Source organism: Gracilinanus agilis, chromosome 3 (assembly GCF_016433145.1).
Source record: "Gracilinanus agilis isolate LMUSP501 chromosome 3, AgileGrace, whole genome shotgun sequence".
Classification (NCBI taxonomy): domain Eukaryota; kingdom Metazoa; phylum Chordata; class Mammalia; order Didelphimorphia; family Didelphidae; genus Gracilinanus; species Gracilinanus agilis.
In genome coordinates this window covers 64,224,219-64,241,697 of record NC_058132.1, presented here as the reverse complement: position 1 = coordinate 64,241,697, position 17,479 = coordinate 64,224,219, and the positions used below count along the sequence as shown (strand labels likewise).

The window sequence follows — 17,479 nt, the reverse complement described above, 5'->3', positions numbered from 1 at the left end:
ATAACTAGTAAATATTCAAGGCTGGATTTGAATTCAGGAAGAGGAGTCTTGACATTCTAAAAGATTTCTGGGTGAGGGGATTCTAAGAAGCTCTGGGTCTGAATTCTGGCCTTGCAGCTCACCTTCCCACCCACCTCACATTTGGGTAACTCAGTTTCCTCATTTTTTAAATGATGGGGTTGGACTGTATGACCTCAAAGGTCCCTTCCACCTTCAGATCTTTGACCCTAAGTACTAGGTGTTATCAAATCAATACTCTTTCCTCTCCTTCTTGATTATAACAGTGGGTGTGTTTATTGTTATGAAAAGCACAGAGTTTATTTATCGTTCTATTCACAATAAGTGAGTACTCTTATCTATATGGCACCTTAAGGTTTACAAAGGACTTTCACATCTCATTTTGCAAATGGAGAAACTGAGGCCAAGTTAAGTAGTTTATTATTGCTCTAATGGAAAAAACCAACCAACAAAACATTGGACTAGCAATCAAAAGATCTGGATGTGAGGTGAAATGCTGCAAATAACATTCCATAACCTTAGATAAGTTTCTTCATTACTTCTCATCTTTGAGTCTCAGTTTCTCTATCTGTAAAATGGAGATAGTAATACTTGTACCATCTATTTCCCAGGTCTATTGGGAAAACCAAATGGCAATCTACATAGAGATTTAGTTAGAAAAAATCTTAAGGTCAGCTAGTCCAATCTCCTTTTTTGAGACAAAGAACTGGCCTCCAGAGAGGTTGTGACTTGCTCAAGATCATACAGATGGTAATCAATGGATCAATGAGCAAGTCTTCAATAATATGCCAGATGCTCTGCTAGGTGCTGGGGACACAAGGACAAAGATGGAACAGTTTCTGCCCTATAGACGTTTGTATCCCGTTGGGGAAAACAAAATTGACATTATCATGTATACAGTTTATCTAGAATAAGTACATGGTAATTTCTTGGGGAGGCATTGGTAGCTGAGGGAAGGTAGGGAATAAGAAAAGGGTTAATGTAGGAGGTGATACGTGGGCCGGATTTGGAAACGATCTGGAATTCCAAAAGGTGGAGGTGAAGAAGGAGTGAGTTCCAGGCTTGGGGAACTATGCAGAGAGAACTAAGTGCAAAGAACAAGACCTGTTTGAGTGGATCCTAGAGGGCATGAAGAAGATCAGTGTGTAATAAGGCTGGAAGGGTAGACTGGAGCCAGATTGTGAGGAGATTTCAATGTCGTACAGAAGTTTATATGGGTACCCCGTCTACATTTTGGCGTTAGGCTACATGGTTTTGCTGTCATTGAATGGCATAAAAAATGGGAATTTGGGGGGAGTTTTGTGGAAGCCACCAATAATACAGCAGACGACACAGAAAAAGTCTAGAAACTCAGAAATGCATAAAAATGTTATCAACATATTTTATCTCTTAAAATCATAAACATACACAATGTCTTTTCCTATAAACACCCTATGATAGAAAAAAGAAAAAAATCAGAATTCTCTGGTATGAAGGGAGGGTTAAGATTTTTTTATGCAGATTTTCCAGATCATGGGGGCATCGTGCCCCTAACCCCTATGTTTGCTTCAGGAAGTAACAGGGAGGAGGTAGCTGGCTGGTTCAGTGGATAGAGATCCAGGCCTGGAACTAGGAGGACTTAGGTTCAACTCTGGCCTCAGATACTTCCTAACTGTGTGTCTCTGAGCAAGTCACTTAATTCTGTTTGCCCAGCCCTTGCCCTTCTCTCTTAGAGTTGTTACTAATCAAGAAAGTAAGAGAGAGAGAGAGAGAGGTAATAGGGAGCCACTGCAGCTTGTTGAGTAGCAGAAATGATGTTGTCAGACCTGCACTTTAGGAAAATCACTTTGCTCCATGGAAGATGGAGCAGAATGGGGTGAGATGAGACAAGAAGACTAATTTGGAAGCTGTCGCAATAGTCTAGGTAAGAGGTGAGGAAGGGCTGAACTAGGGTGGTGGCTAAATAAGAAGAGAGAAGAGGAGGGAGGGGAGAAATGTTCTGAAGATAGAATCAACAAGGTTTGAAAATGAATTGGATTGGGGGCAGCTAGGTGGATTGAGAGCCAGGCCCAGAGATGGGAGGTCCTAGGTTCAAATTTGACCTTAGACACTTCCTAGATATGTGATCCTCAAATACTGGTGAGGAGAAACAGAGTGAAAGGGAATAGAGCAGGATCTAAAGGAGATAATATGATGGAAGACAATATACAGTAATCATAATGATGTGTAACCCTGGGCAAGTCATTTAACCCCTATTGCCTGGCCCTTACCACTCTTCTGACTTGGAACCAATACACAGATTCTAAGATGGAAGGGAAGGGTTTTTAAAAAATGAATTGGATAGGGGAATGGGTTCAGATTTGACCTCGGCCACTTCCTATCTGGGTGACCTTGGGCAAGTCACTTAACCCTGTTTACCTGGCTCTTGCCCTTCTGTCTTAGAGTTGCTTTGAAAACAGAAGATACGGCTTTAAAAAAAATGAAGGAATTGGATGACCTCTAAATCAACATCCATTTCTATATTCTCTTAGTTAGATTTTTACCCTGTGAGGTCGATAGAACAAATACCATCATCATTCTCATTTTACAGATGGGGGAAATGAGGTCCAGAGAAGTAGTTTGTCTAAGGTCATAATTAAGTTTGGTAAACTTTGGTGGACCCCAACCCAGATGTTTCGAATAGCACTCCAGTGTTTTTTCTCTAATGGAGCATTAGCAAATACCTCTCTAAATCTCCATTTTCCCATCTGCAAAGTGCACTGGGTAGACTAGATGGTCTCTAAGCTTCCTTCTGGCTCCATCATCCTGTATTCCAGGGTTCTTCTCAGCATTGACAGTCTAGGTTCTAAGGTCCTTCCCGGATCTTAGCATTTCATGTTTTTAGGTTCCTTCCAGCTCTGACATTCTAATGGATCAACTTTCCCTCATCTCACAGGGTGGAGGCAGGAAGCTCTGAAGGTAGACACAATGGGGCAACCCGAGAAATTCCAAGGTCCTTGTCTCCTAAGGCATCTTCTGGTTCTAACCTTTCGTGTTCTAAGGTCCCTCCCACTTCTAACAGTTCGAGTTCTAAGGTCCCATCCAGAACTAACATTCTGTGTTCTAAGGCCCCTCCCAGCTCTGACATTCGACCAATGTTTTTTTTAGATGAATGCTTTTGATTCCTAGAAATGTCCTGCCTGTTCTCTACTGCCCCTTCCTTGCCCCGTCCCATCACTCCCAGATCCCCACAGCAGGAATTAAGTCTGCCTCTCAGATCATCTGGGACCCAGCCTTGGATAAGGAGAAAGAAGGGTCAGGAAGAAGGGAGGAGAGGTCAAAATAGGGAAGGAGCTGGGGTGAGGCTGTGGGTGGCCCCCACCCAGTCCTCTCCCTATCTATTTTTGGCCCGTGGTTCATAATGATAGACTCTATGGAATCTGAGCTGGAGTCTGGGGAGTTAAGCTCCTGGCCCCCCCTTACTTTTATGCCCCCACTTTTTGGACTCCCTTGAGAAGGCGCTTGGGGCCAGGGATGGAAGCCACTGGAAAATGGAGAGAAAATGTGTGGTAGTGGTAGTGGCTTCGGCGGCGGTGGAGCGACAAGGACAGATGGGTTTCGGTTGGATCTGCCGCCGTACCTGGGTGTGTAAGTGCGGGCAGGCGTGCGTAGAGACTGGTTTGGCCCAGTTTTGGAGGTGACTCACAGGTGAGTTGAGGGTTTTGGTTGACTTGTTGGATCACTTCCCCACCCCCTCCACTTCACAGTCCCACAGGCCATGTTTTGAAGGTATAAGTTATCTTGTCCATCCTTCTTCCCCTCACAACATACGCTAATCCAGGCTAGGTATCCCCTGAGGATCCAATCCATGAATGGCTAAAGGGAGAGCCGGTGAGATTCTGAGACGCCTTCGGCTGGTGAAAGAGATCTAGGCAGTTGGGAAGCTCGCTCTAGAAGCCAAGGTCCATTCGCTCACCAGGTCTCCCATTACCTTTATTGGAACCCCTTCCCCTTCCCATGTGCTGATGGGAGGGAGATAGCTCAGTCTGGGAGAAAAGGGCTGAAACAGCATGCCAGCCCTTGAGTCTGGCCTCTTTTTCAGACCTTCTAGGCTTCTTCAAAGGCATTAGGGCTTGCTTAACCCTAAGGTAAGTTTAAGTTTCTAAACTTAAAACCAGAAGATGCCTTAGGAGACAAGGACCTTGGAATTTCTCGGGTTGCCCCATTGTGTCTACCTTCAGAGCTTCCTGCCTCCACCCTGTGAGATGAGGGAAAGTTGATCCATTAGAATGTCAGAGCTGGAAGGAACCTAAAAACATGAAATGTTAAGATCCGGGAAGGACCTTAGAACCTGACATGTCTTCTTGCTCCCTGCTTCTAGGCATTAGGCCTTCCCTTGGATTGAGCATGTATGAGATGGGAGAAGCTCAGAGTAGGGGGCAGGGTTCAATAAGAGTAGTGAGAGAAGAGGCATCTGGGTGGCTCAGTAGATAGAAAGCCAGACCTGGAGGTGAGAAGTCCTGGGTTCAAATCTGGCCTCAGACACTTCCTAGCTGGGTGACCCTGGGCAAGTCACTTAACCCCCATTGCCTAGTCGTTTCCACTCTTCTGCCTTGGAACCAATACATAGTATTGATTCTAAGATAGAAGGTACAGGTTTAAAAAAAAAACAAAAGGAGCCATGGGAGATGGTGAGGGAATGGGATTCAGGTTTTTGAGGCCCATTGAAGAGAGGGCTTCAGCAAGGAGATGGAGCTCAGGGATTGAAAGGGGACTAAGTGAGGGGATGGAGCCCCAGTGAATCTGCCGAGGTGGGAGGTTTGAATTAAAGCTCAGGGAGGCGAGGAGATGAGAGACTCAATGAAGAACACAGGGGTTCAGTAAGAGGAGGCACATTTTGGGGGGGATCAAGGAGTCCAGCTGCATGTCATGCTTAGAGATTCCTGGGCCAGGCCCAGTGGTCAGCCTTTGCTCTCCACCCATTGCTTTGAAGGCCCGCCTGTTGCCGAATAGATAGAGGCGTCAGGCTTGGGGCTGGGCCCACATCCCCTTTTTATTCCCCGCACCCCTTCACCCTGGCATCTAGTTGGACAAGTCCTGAGGCTGAGATTGGCTTTCTATGGCTTCCTCTCTGCCCTAGCCCCTTTCATCTCAGCCCCTCATAAAATACTGACTCATGTCTAGTGACTGTCAAAGCAGGCCAAAGTCCCAAGGCCCCCAGTCAGCTTGGAGGAAGTGGGTGGAACGACGAGGCCCGGGGATCAACCTGGGAGACTGGAGGAGAAGATTGTTGCAGGAATGACTGAACGAATGAAAGGCAAGGCAAAGAGAGAAGAGATCAGAAAGGGACCCAAAGAGGTGAGAAGAATTAGAAACAGAATCCTTTCCCTTCTGTTTGACGTGGGCTAAGAGGACGGAGCAGATGACCTCCCGAAGCCCTTAGGAACCAGAGATGGCTGGGTATGATGGGGGACGGGTCCCCTAATTGGATTTCTTGCCTTCTTAATGGGTGGGGGGAGGAATGGAGTGAAGGAGTTTGGAACTGGAAGAAAAAAAAAAGAATTAGGAAAAAGGCAGGGAAATGTATGAGATTGCTTCTCTGGGGTAGATCTACCCTGAATTAAGCAAACCTGAACTATGCAAATTCAGATTTAGGGACGGGGTAACCAAGTGTAGTGGATAGAAGATGGGCCTGGAAGTCAGCAAGACTTGGGTTTAAATCTAACCTCCTGCCATACCAGCCTGTAGAGCTGGATGAGTCACTTGGCTTAAAAGACTAGAAGCTGTCAAACACTGATTTGCATTAGTTTGCAAATCAGTTTTCTTAAGGAAACCACGGATTTCCCCACTGAACTCAGGTCTGGACAATCCGTAGTGAAATTAGAGAGGGAATTCTTTGATGACTCCAGTATCCTTTAAGCATCTATGAAATCTTTAAGATAAATCTTGCCTTAATTATGTTTGTTATTCAGTCATTCTCGGTAGTGCCAGACTCTTTGTGATCCCATTTGGGGTTTTTCTTGTCAAAGGTACTAGGGCAGTTTGCCATCTCCTTCTCCAGCCCATTTGACAGATGAGGAAACTGAGGCAAACAGGATTAATTGACTTGCCCAGGGTCAAACAGTCGGTCAGTATTTGAGACCAAATTTGAACTCAGAAAGATGAGTCTTTCTGATTTCAGACCCATTCACTGAACCACCTTACTGCCCTGGCTTTAATTACAGCTAGTTTTAATGTTGGCAGAGCATTTTATAACTATTATCTTGTTTTATCTTCATAAAACCTTGAAATGGAGGGGCTATCATTATAATACCCATTTTATAGATAGGTTAAGTGACTTGTCTAGGGTCATACAGCTAGGAAGTATCCGAGATGGGATTCGAATTCAGGTTTTCCTGACTCTAGTTGTAGCACTCAATTCATTTTACCATCCAGCTGCCTCCTTTATAGGGAGGCAGTGTTGAGTAGAGGGCAGCTAGTTGGTGCAATGAATTAAACACCAAGCCTGGTCTCAGGAAGATTCATCTTCCTGAGTTCAAATCTAGCTTCTAACCTTTACTGGCTATGTGACCTTGAGCAAGTTCCTATTGGCTTCAGTTTCCTCATCTGTAAAATGAGCTGGAGAAGGAAATGGCAAACCACTCCAGGATCTTTGCTGTGAGACCCTGGACAAGTCACTTAACCCCGTTGGTCTCAGTTTCCTCATCTGTAAAATGAGCTGGAGAAGGAAATGGCAAACCACTCCAGGATCTTTGCTGTGAGACCCTGGACAAGTCACTTAACCCCATTGGTCTCAGTTTCCTTATCTGTAAAAAGAGTTGGAGAAGGAAATGGCAAACCACTCCAGGATCTTTGCCAAGAAAACCCCAAAAGGAGTCACCAAGTGTCGGACGTGACTGAAGAACAATATATAAGTATAGAGAGTGTGTGTGTCTTCCTCTAGTTTTCCACCTTTTATCTTCTCCTCATTTTCTTCCTGCGTCTTCCCTCTTTCCATGTTTGGCTTTTAAGCCCATTCCGATTCTACCCACTTAGGGTCATTGATGAGCTGAGCTCGGAGGGGCCTTAGAATGGAGAATGGCAAAGCTGAGGGGGAACTTTAGACCTGAGAGAGACCTTCTAACATGGACTATCAGAATTGGAAGGGGCCTTAGGTTAGAGAATGCCAGCGTGGGAAAGTTCCTTGGAAACCATCTAGTCCAACTCTGACATTTTACAAAGGAACAAGCCGAGGCTCAAAGAGATGCCCCGACCGTGGGTCAGAAGTATATCTAGGAATAGGTAGACGCTCAGCCTTCAGATCTGGGTGCCACGCTGAGAGTCAGCGGATGGACGACATTACTCTTAGAGAAGGACCCGTCTGAAGAGTGTGTATGCGCTCATTGTGTCAGATGTTATTATTATTATTATTATTATTGCCAATTTTAGATGAGAAAATTGACCCTCAAGTAGGTGAAGTGACCTGCCTGACTCACCCATGCTTCCTTCTCTCTTTTGCAGCGTTTTGGGGGTGCTGAGCAGTGAAGAGATAAGGAGCCCTCAGGGCACAGTGCCAGGCCCTGGCATGGAGGAGGCAGGCACCCACCCGGTCCGGCCAGAGTCTCGCGTGGTGAGTGCCACCCTGACCTGGCGGCATCGGCCCCCTGCCCAGGAGGAGGTCCGGCACCGCTTCCACAAAGTCTCACTGGTGTCACCCAGGGGAGGTGGTGCTCCCCAGGAGGAATCGTATGCGTATACCTACCATCGAGAGGAAGTCAATGGCGTCACCACGTGTGAAGAGGAGGCTGTGAACTCTCAGGGGCCCAAAATCAGGGTCAAGGACCCCCCTGAGGACCTAAATCCAGGTGATACAAAGAAATTCCTAAGTCATGAGCCCATCTTCTCCAAGATGTACACACCACTCCCGAAGGACAGGAGGCACCAGGGGAGGCCGAAGGAGCCTGGCGCCCAGATCCACGGCAGCACCCCTACTCTGGCAGAGACATCAAGACTCAGCGCTGCTTCTGGTGCCCTGGCAGAGGGACCAATAGCGGGGCCCCGGGAGGCAAGTCCTCACCCTGGCCTGGGCTCCTCTTGTGGAACCTTCCGAGGCTCCGAGGAGAGGCGGGTGACTCGGACCGTGCGCACCACCACCGTGGTGGGAGGGCGGGTAGAAAGACGTACAAGCAGCTCGGTAGTGATTGGACCCACGGGGGGTGAAGGGGTGCCTCGGGGCAGACACCTAGCCCGAACTGTCCGAGCTGTTGTGGTAGGCTCCCGTCCTGAGGACTCCCCATCACCCAGTCGGAGCCAGGCCCTGGAAATCCTCGCCTCTCTGGTACCCCCTGAACCCCACCCCGCAAAAACTGAGGCTGTGAGACAGAGTCGGCTACCCCGGGCCATTCCCAGGGTCCAAGGGGCCCCCCTAAACCAAGTGGGAGCTTCAGAGACTCAAGGACAGCTGCCAAAGTTTGGGGAGACTAGCCAAGAAGAAGGTAATATCCCCAGGGCTATTGGCATCATTGCCGATGCCTGTTTGTCCAGAGAGAGGGAAGTACCTATTACTAGGCTGCCTGTGTCTAGAAGTGACCCTACTCCTCTTGAGTTTCCTCCTCAGGGTCTCCCCAACAGGACTTCAGTTCTATCTTCTCCTGGACCCCAGCAACAGAGCACCCTCACTGACCCTGAACTGCCTACACTGTGTCGTGGCCCCAGTGCCAAGCTCCCCTCGGAGTCTAGGATAGCCTCAACCCCATCCCAGGTGAAAAGCGAGGTTGTCCCGAGCCCTGAAGCTCCCCAGGGTTCCTCCTTCAAGAGGACTGAGGTTGGCATGGGCTCTGAAACTCCTCTTGTACCACCCCCCAAAAGGGACAAAGTTGTTCCAGAATCTAGATCTCTTACTCCATCACCCAAAAGAGACGAGGTTGACGTGAGCTCTGGAGAACCTCTTGTTCCATCTTCCACAGAGAATGAGGTTGTTCCAGACTCTGAAACTCCTCTCATCCCATCCCCAACAAAGACCGAAACTGTTACAGGATCTGGAATCCCTCTTATCCCATCTCCAAAGAAGACCGAGATTGTTCCATGCCCTGGAACTCCTCTTGTCCCATCCCCTGGAACTCCTCTTGCCCCATCCCCAACAAAGACCGAAACTATTACAGGATCTGGAATCCCTCTTATCCCATCTCCAAAGAAGACCGAGGTTGTTCCATGCCCTGGAACTCCTCTTGTACCACCCCCTGGAACTCCTCTTGTCCCATCCCCTGGAACTCCTCTTGTCCCATCCCCTGGAACTCCTCTTGTCCCATCCCCATCAAAAACTGAGGTAGCCCCTGTCCCTGGAACCTCTCTTGTTCCATCCCTGATGAAAAATGAGGTTGTGCCAGGCTCTGGAAGTCCTCTCGTCCCATCTGCAACAAAGACTGAAGTTGTGGGGGGACCCAAAGACCCTGCTGCCCCATCTCCCTTGGAGGCTGAGGCTTCCATCCAGATTGGGCCCTCACAGGAACCCACCAAGGATGAAGTCAAGCAGGAGTCTATTGGAGAGGAAGAAGAAGGAGTAGCTCTGGCCGCTGACCTGGAGCTCTTCCTGGACACTCTGCGGAGCATGGAGGCTCCTGAGATTCTTCGCACCCACAGGCTGCCCCGGGCACCCCGCTCTTCTTATCTGGCCATGTACGCCACACTGCCTGCCATCGATGAGGACCAGGCCCAGACCTGGACTCCAGGACACGGCCCTGAGCTAGGGCTGGAGTCAGAACCGGAGCCAGAGCCAGAGACGGAGCCCGAGTCAGATGAGGAGCCAGAGAACCCCTACCTCAGTGATGACGAGAAGCTCCAGCGGCGCCAGGAGAAGGCCAGCCCTTCTCCAGGACTCTTCTGGGACAAGCGAGCCTCTCGGCCGCCCCCCGAAACCCGCTCGCCTCTAGACATGATGAAATTGCATGTGGCTGAGGCTCAGGGGCCACAGGCCACTGAGATGGGCCCAAGGAGGGGGGCTGCCGGAGCTCCTGCTTCCCGCCTTGGGGGCAGCCTCCTGTTTGGAGGAGGGGATGCGGCCCCTCCGGCCACTCTGGGGACTAAGTTATCTTCCCTGAAGCCCCAAGCATCACCCGGCCTGGAGAAGGGCCCTGGGCGCCTACCCCTGCTCTCCAGCCAGGGGAAGCCACAGGTCCAGGCTGAAGCCAAGACTTCCATTCAACTTCCTGAAGGCAGGGTAAGAGAATTTACAACGACCTCTAGCTATTACTATATAGCACTTCACAAAGGTGATCATTTGATCCTCACAATAGCCCTGGGAAATAGCTGTTATATTATTATTCCCATTTTATAGCCAAGAAAATGAAGGCAGACAGAGGTTAAGTGACTTGCCCAGTCAATAAGTATTGGAGGCTGAATTTGAACTTGAGCCTTCCTGACTCCAGGTTCAGCATTCTATCCACTGTATTACCTAGCTGCCTAATTTTTTTTTATTTTTTTAAGTTAAAAAAAATTTTTAAAGTTGTTTTTTAATTGGACTGACTAGACAAAGGGACCCCAGAGACTGGGAGAGGGGAGAGAAGCCCTCAGCATGTCAGAAAGTTCAAATCTGATCTCAGACACTTACTAGCTGTATGACCCTGGGCAAGTCACTTCTCCCTGATTGCCTCAGTTTCATTGTCTACTAAAAATGAGTTGGAGAAGGGAATGGCAAACTATTTGGCAAATACCAAAATGACTGAAACGACTCAACAACAACACAGTTATCAAAAGAATAAATTCAGAGACCCCAGGTTAAACCCCCTGGTCTAGATGCTTTCTAAGCTCCCTTCCAACTCTAAGTTCCACAGCTTGGAATCTTGGCCCTCCCACTGACTCTCAGTGTGACCCTGAGCAAGCTCCTTCTCTGTGAATCTTAGGTTCCTCATCTATAAAATGGGTACACTAATATTTTTACCACCTCTCACAATGGGCTTAGTTGACTTTCTAGTTCCATGGAAATGGAAGCTGCTGGTATTGGAATAAAAATCTGGAGCCCCTGCTGAAGTGCTTGGGGACTTTGTGCTCTCAGGCACTCAGGGTAGGGCCTCTACACCTAGTGGCCCAGAGAAATGGGGTGAGGATTTGGGGGGGGACATCCGAGAGTGATTTTTCTGAATATCCCCTTTTGTTTCCTCTCCTTGCCTGGCTAGAGTTGGGAAGAGAAGAAACAAGGAAAGCTCAACACCAGACCGGGAAAGGTACTGCGGTGGAGTGATGGGGAGGCCCTCTGGGCAAGGGATGTGGCTGGGGTCATCTTTCTAGCCCCCCTGCTTGCCTGTTCCACAGTAGGCAAATAATAAAGGCTGTCGACTGTCTGATTAGGGCAGAGAAGGGGTATACAGTGGAGCAGGAAAGAGACAGAAAGATCGGTGGATAGAATTTGGGGTAAAAACATTAAAGGTCTGAGAATAATTAGATCAATGGTCAGTGGTTGGGGACAAAGGCCAGAGGGGTCAGTGACCAGAATGCACCAGGACAGAGAGGAGGGCAGAGAGATAGGAGGAACTGACTCGGCTGTTGACCGTCTCTGTCTCATCTCTAGATCATCCTGTTCTCCGAGCCAGGCTGCAAGGGAGAAGCCCGGGAGGTCTGGCAGGATGTCGCTGATGCCACAGGCTGGCTTCCCCCTACAGCTTCCCTCCGGGTGCTCAGGGGCGGGTGAGTGTAAGGGCTGTGGCCGAAAGGGCATCCTACAGAGGGGACAGCTAGTGTGGTCGTGATCATCGAGGGCGAGAGTGATCCCCCAAACTGCATGGAGAAGCCCCAGGATGCGGGCCTCTGGGCCAGGCTCTGGTGAAGGCCCTTGTCCCCCGTGGGCCGCTTCCCAGATGTCCAATGTGCCCACAGGTGGATGCTGTATGAGAAGCCTGGATTCCAGGGCCAGAAGCTGGTCCTGCCTGAGGGGGACCTGGAGCTCGGGGCATCAGGAGCAGTGTGGAGTTCGGGGGCAGTGGGCTCCCTCCAGAGGACCGTCAGGGTGAGTGGGGCAGCTTAAATGGAGATGAAGGGCTGGGTTTGGTCCCCTCATCTCCCTATCTTCAGAGCCTGGGGGATAGGGGGCGGAAAGGCTCAACAATCCAGAAACAGCGAGAGATGCAGGCTCTGTTTACAGGGAGAGCATCCTTCCAGCCCCTGGGCTGCTCCTGGTCTGAGGGGGGAGACGGGACTCTACCCAACTCTTTTAAAAGTAAAAGTTGGAATGGAATGGAGGTACATGCTGTTATTATCCCCATTTTACAGCTGAGGAAACTGGGACAGCCAGAGGTTGAGTGATCTGCCCAGAGTCACCTAGCTAGTAAACGCCTGAGGCCAAATTTGAATTTAGTGCTTTGATGCCATGGTGCTGGCTAGGCTCCTTTGCTCCATGTCCCCCTTGGGCAGGGCAGGAGCAGCTTCTGACCCTGGAATCCAGTTGGGGTGGGGGTGGCATCCAGGCCTAAGAGAAGGTAGGATTTCAGGCTGCACACAATCCAATGAACCCCCAGAGGCAATAGGGAACCCGTGTTGGCCCCCAGAGGTCACCAAGACCCAGAGGAATTAATTCAGAAAGTGGGAAAGACCTCAGTGAGGGGCTGAGGTAGAGGGAGGCCAAGAGGCCTGGAGACAGACCCTCATTGTTCTGCCCAGGGGAAGTTTTCAGGGGAAATTTGGGGCAGGAGGAAAGAGAGGAACAGATCACGATTGTTTTAGAGGCCTCCACAACGCCATCCCCGCAATGTCCTCCAGAATCCAAGGCTGTAATGAATTCCCAGGAAGGGGGATGGGGCAGGTCATTTATTTACTCAGTTTTTAATTTAGTATCAAATATCATCAATTATTTGCTATCTCCTTTAGAGGGTCGATGTAGCATGGTGGAAAGTGGTCAGGATTCAGAGTCAGGAGTCTTGAGTGGGAATCCTGTCTTTGGATCTAGTTGTCTGGTTGTGTCTGACTCCGTGACCCCATTTGTTGTTTTCTTGGCAGAGATACTGGAGTGGTTTGCTTCTTTCTTCAACCCATTTTATAGATGAGGAAACTGAGGCAAACAGGGTGAAATGACTTGCCCAGGGTCCCTCAGCTAGTAAGTGTCTGGGTCAAATCTGAATTCAGGGAGAGGAGTCTTCTTGACTCCAGGCTCAGCACTCTATGCACTATGGTGCCCACTCACTGCCCTATGACCTAGGACAAACCAATTTCTTCATCTGTAAAATGAGGATAATACCTTCATTTTTATTTTTGCTCTGAATCCAACTTAGTAGCAGGAATGGAGGGAGACCGCAAAGAGCTTATAGTCTTGTTAGTCAGGCTTGAGGAGGGAAAGATCCCATTCAGATAAGGCGTCCCTTGGGCTGGACCTTGAAAGAGAGGCAGGACTGTTATGAATGAAGACAGGAGACGGTGCTCCAGGAAAAAGGACCATGGTGAGCAAAGGCTCTGGGGAGGAAAGTGTGGGATGTTTGGGGGAGATTGGAGAGTCCAGTTATATGGACAAGATTGGAAAGATCCAATGGAGCCAAGATGTAGAGGGCCATCAACCAGCCTGTGAACTGTTCCTCACAAACTTCATTCCACCTCTTGCCTACTGTGCAGGTTGTTTCTCTCTGGTAGAATGTAAGCTTCTTGAGGGTAGACATCATTTCATTTTTGTCTTTGTATCCTCTCGGCACTTGCATGATTTTTTCTAACGTTTAATTTTTTATTTCTTTTCTCAATTACATGTAAACAATTTTTTTAACATTCTTTTTTTTTAAATTCTGAGTTCAAAAAGAAAAAAAGAAAAAATTCTCGAGTTACAAATTCTCTTCCTTTCTCCCTTCTTTTCACAAGACAAGATATTTGCTATAGACTCTACATCTACTAGATGAGGCACTTAAATACTGATGTAATTCTAGGAGTGAATTAGAAAGATCAGTGATTTTTCAGTCGTAAGATGATGAATGGTTTTGTTACTTACTAGCTATGTGACGTTGGACAAGTCATTTGCTCTGAACCTTATTTTCCTCACCTGTTAAAAAGAGCAGTGTGGTATGGTAGAAGGAATGGTGGATTGTAGAGACAGGAGACCTGACTGTGGATTCCAACTCATCCTGTCCTTTCTTCCTCTATATACTGTAGTCACCTCTTTTTTAAAATGGGCATTACATCTTCACTGTCTTGTCCTATGGAAAAAAATGAGGATCAAAAGAGAGAATCAGTCAGTCTCCATTTATGAAATACCTACTGTGTGTCAGGCTCTGTGCTAAAGTGCCGGGGATCTAAAAAGAGACAAGAGATAGTTCCAGCCTTGAAGGAACTCACAATCTGATGAGGGGGGACAGTGTGCAAATGAATCTTTGCAAAGTGGGCTATAGACAGGAGAAAAAGGAAATAATTAAAAGAGAGAAGCCACTGGAATTAAGACAGGTCAGGAAAGTCTTCTTGGAGGAGGTGAGATTTTAGTTGGAACTTAAAAAAAGCCAGAGAGGGGGCAGCTAGTTGGATCAATGGAGGGGGGTCTTGGGTTCAAACGTGGCCTCAGACACTTCCTTGCTGGGTGACCCTGGACAAGTTACTTTACCCCCATTGCCTAGCCCTTACTGCTCTTCTGCCTTGGAACCAACACAAAGTATTGATTCTAAGACAAGATGAGAGAGAGAGAGAGAGAGAGAGAGAGAGAGAGAGAGAGAGAGAGAGAGACAGAGACAGAGACAGAGACAGAGACAGAGGGAGAGAGGGAGGGAGAGAGAGACAGAGACAGAGACAGAGACAGAGACAGAGAGACAGAGACAGAGACAGAGAGACAGAGAGACAGAGAGACAGAGAGAGACAGAGAGAGATCAGTAGCCAGAGCAAAGGGAGAGCATTCCAAGCATGGTGGTCAGCCAGGGAAAATATATAATAATGAGAAAGGGTATCAATCAGGGTTTTTTTCATCAGTTTGAGGAACTGGTTCTGAGTAGTTGGCAGAATCCTTTTGAGGTCATCTGATCCATCTCCTTGCCTCTGGGGGAAGATAATCCCAGACCCAGGGGCCAGGGAGGCTGAGCATCTTTTCTTCTCATTTCCCTCCTTCTATCCCTAGGATTATGTCATCCCTGAGATCAGCCTGTTCTCAAAGGAGGGCAATGAGGGTGTCCAGGTGAAGTTGACGGAAGCCTTGGAGGATACCCAGGGACAGGGACAGCCCTTACTTGCATCATCTGTCACTGTCACTGCTGGACTGTAAGACTCAAGGATGACTCAGGATTGCATTCCCTTCCCACTCCTAAATTCCATTCACCTGCCTGAACCCTTGCCCCAGAGCAGAACTAGTAAGGCTGCACCCTCTCTCCTCCCATAACAATGTTCACTTCTCTCCCAGTCCCAGAATCTCCCAACGGGACTCTTGGATCTCCCTCTGCCCAGATTGATGATCCCCTATCTTGCTTCAGCTCCTGCACATTCCCTTATCCCCTGCTTCTATATTTCCTGGGACCACATCAAGAACTACTCTTGCTCCTCACCAGGTGGTTGTTGTACTCCAAACCCTACTATACCGGGGTTCCCTGCATCCTGGAGCCTGGAGTCTATCCCACCCCGGAAGCCTGGGGTTCTTCTGACCCTCACGTCAACTCCTTGAAGCCCTTGAGACTGGTGAGGGCCAGATCCCAAAGAGCATTAACCCATTACCCTTAGCTGTTACCCTCCATTAATGTCCCCTTGTCTTAGGGAGCCTTGGATCTGAAGACAGACACAGTCTAATCATGAGATCAGGAGGGATGGAGGAGGGAAGAGAAGATGGGAAGGGAAGCTGTGCTCAAATGACAGTGGAGGAGCTGGGGGTAGTCATCTCTGGGGACTGTGGGAAAAGCCTCCAGGGCAGCGTCCTCTTTGTATGATGGAAAGGCTAAAGTTAAAGAGGTGGAAGGCCCATAGAAACTGTCTCCAAGGATCAGCCCAGGTAGCATAGGCTTTATTTTGTCACCTCTACAGGGTTGTCCCACCGTGGAGAAGCCGGGGGAGCCCAAGGTAAGAGCTGAAACCCACCTCCCTACCCTGCCTCCAGGGACTTATTCTGTGGGGGGGGGGGCTGTGATTCAAGGGGATGGAGGAGGCTGGGAGGAAGGTACAAGCAGGGTGTCTTTGGAGACAGGGTCTTCCCGGCAAGAGGGAAGGTGAGGGGAGCCATGGCATTGTAGGTAAAGATTTCCTTTCATCCCTCTGTGATTCCCTGAGAAGCAGCTTCTAATAGACCCAACTCAGGGGTCAGCAAAGAGAATGGATACTCCCAATGGGTGATGGGAGCTAAGTGAGGGCATAAATACCCAGCAAGGGTAAGGACACTCAGTAGAAAGGTTGGAGGCTCATTAAGGGTGTAGGTTCAACAGACACTTCCTAGCTATATGATCCTGGATAAGTCACTTAACCCTGACTGCCTAGTCCTTGACACTCTTCTGTCTTAAGACTGATACTGAGGCAAAAGGTAAGGATTTGTTTGTTTTTTTAAGGGTGTAGGTTGTCAGGGATAAGGATGGTAGCTTAGTACAGGAATAGGAGCATAGTAAGTATGAAGCATCAGCTGAAGCATGCAGTGGGGGGATAGAGACTTACTGAGGGAGATGAGAAGTCTTAGCAAGGGGATGGGGAACACATCCAAGGGCTTTGGGATCAGTGAGGGAGATAGAGGTTCAGAGGCAGGATGGCCACTCTGTATTGGAGGGTCACAATCTTAGACCTGGCCCCAAAGAGGAGGCTGGGCTGTTTCGCTGCAGGCTATGGTTGGAGTCCAAGTCCCAGTGTCCTGATTTGCCTCATATAACCAGCATTTCCTCCCCACTTCCCAGGCCCTGGTGTATGAGGCCACAGACTTCCAGGGCCACTGCTGGGAAGTGAGCCGAGATATCTACGACCTAAGGAAGCCAGAAGATGGGCAGAGCCCCAACATAGCCACTGTGGGTTCCCTGCGTATCCTGGGGGGCTGGTAAGTGACTGGGCTCATGGGCTGGAGACCCATTCTTTCTACTTGACACCACATTCCTGCTGAGTTTTCTTCACCCCTTCCCACTCCCATATTGGCCACTTTCTCCCCCTCAGCTCTCAATCCCTGGATTTAGCCCACTCCCTTCAAATGGTGCCCCATTGTCCTCTAAGTTCTAGAGCTTGGATGCCATGTCTGTAGAGTTGCTGATCTCCCAATAGCCCTCCCTCTGGCAACTTTAGTGGCTGAGGCTGGAGGGATCTGAAGGGATCTAACTATCTCTCTGTCCCCTGACATAGCTGGGTAGGCTATGAGAAAGAAGGTTTCCGAGGACACCAGTACCTGTTAGAAGAAGGCGAGTATCCAGACTGGTCCCACTGGGGCGGCTATGATGAATCCCTGAGCTCCCTGAGGGTCATCCGCACGGTAAGGAGCATCTCAGGAGGCGATTTCATCCATCCCCCTCCTCTCTGTTTCTCTTTCTTTCTCTCTCTCTGTCTCCTGTCTCTCTCTCCGTCTCCTGTCTCTCTCTCCTCTCCTCTCCTCTCCTCTCCTCTCCTCTCCTCTCCTCTCCTCTCCTCTCCTCTC

The 17,479-nt window shown here is 48.9% G+C and overlaps 1 protein-coding gene across 1 annotated transcript in view; it reads left to right on the top strand.

Moving 5' to 3' along the window:
• The first annotated feature begins 7,540 nt into the window (after window positions 1-7,540).
• The window catches only part of CRYBG2 (crystallin beta-gamma domain containing 2), a 13,827-nt gene continuing 3,888 nt past the window's right edge, over window positions 7,541-17,479 (top strand). The window contains exons 1-9 of the mRNA XM_044668737.1: window positions 7,541-10,171; window positions 11,127-11,174; window positions 11,519-11,634; window positions 11,824-11,953; window positions 15,017-15,156; window positions 15,441-15,567; window positions 15,907-15,942; window positions 16,758-16,894; window positions 17,191-17,317. Coding sequence (XP_044524672.1) covers window positions 7,541-10,171; window positions 11,127-11,174; window positions 11,519-11,634; window positions 11,824-11,953; window positions 15,017-15,156; window positions 15,441-15,567; window positions 15,907-15,942; window positions 16,758-16,894; window positions 17,191-17,317 — 3,492 coding nt within the window. The remainder of the gene's footprint in view (window positions 10,172-11,126; window positions 11,175-11,518; window positions 11,635-11,823; window positions 11,954-15,016; window positions 15,157-15,440; window positions 15,568-15,906; window positions 15,943-16,757; window positions 16,895-17,190; window positions 17,318-17,479) is intronic.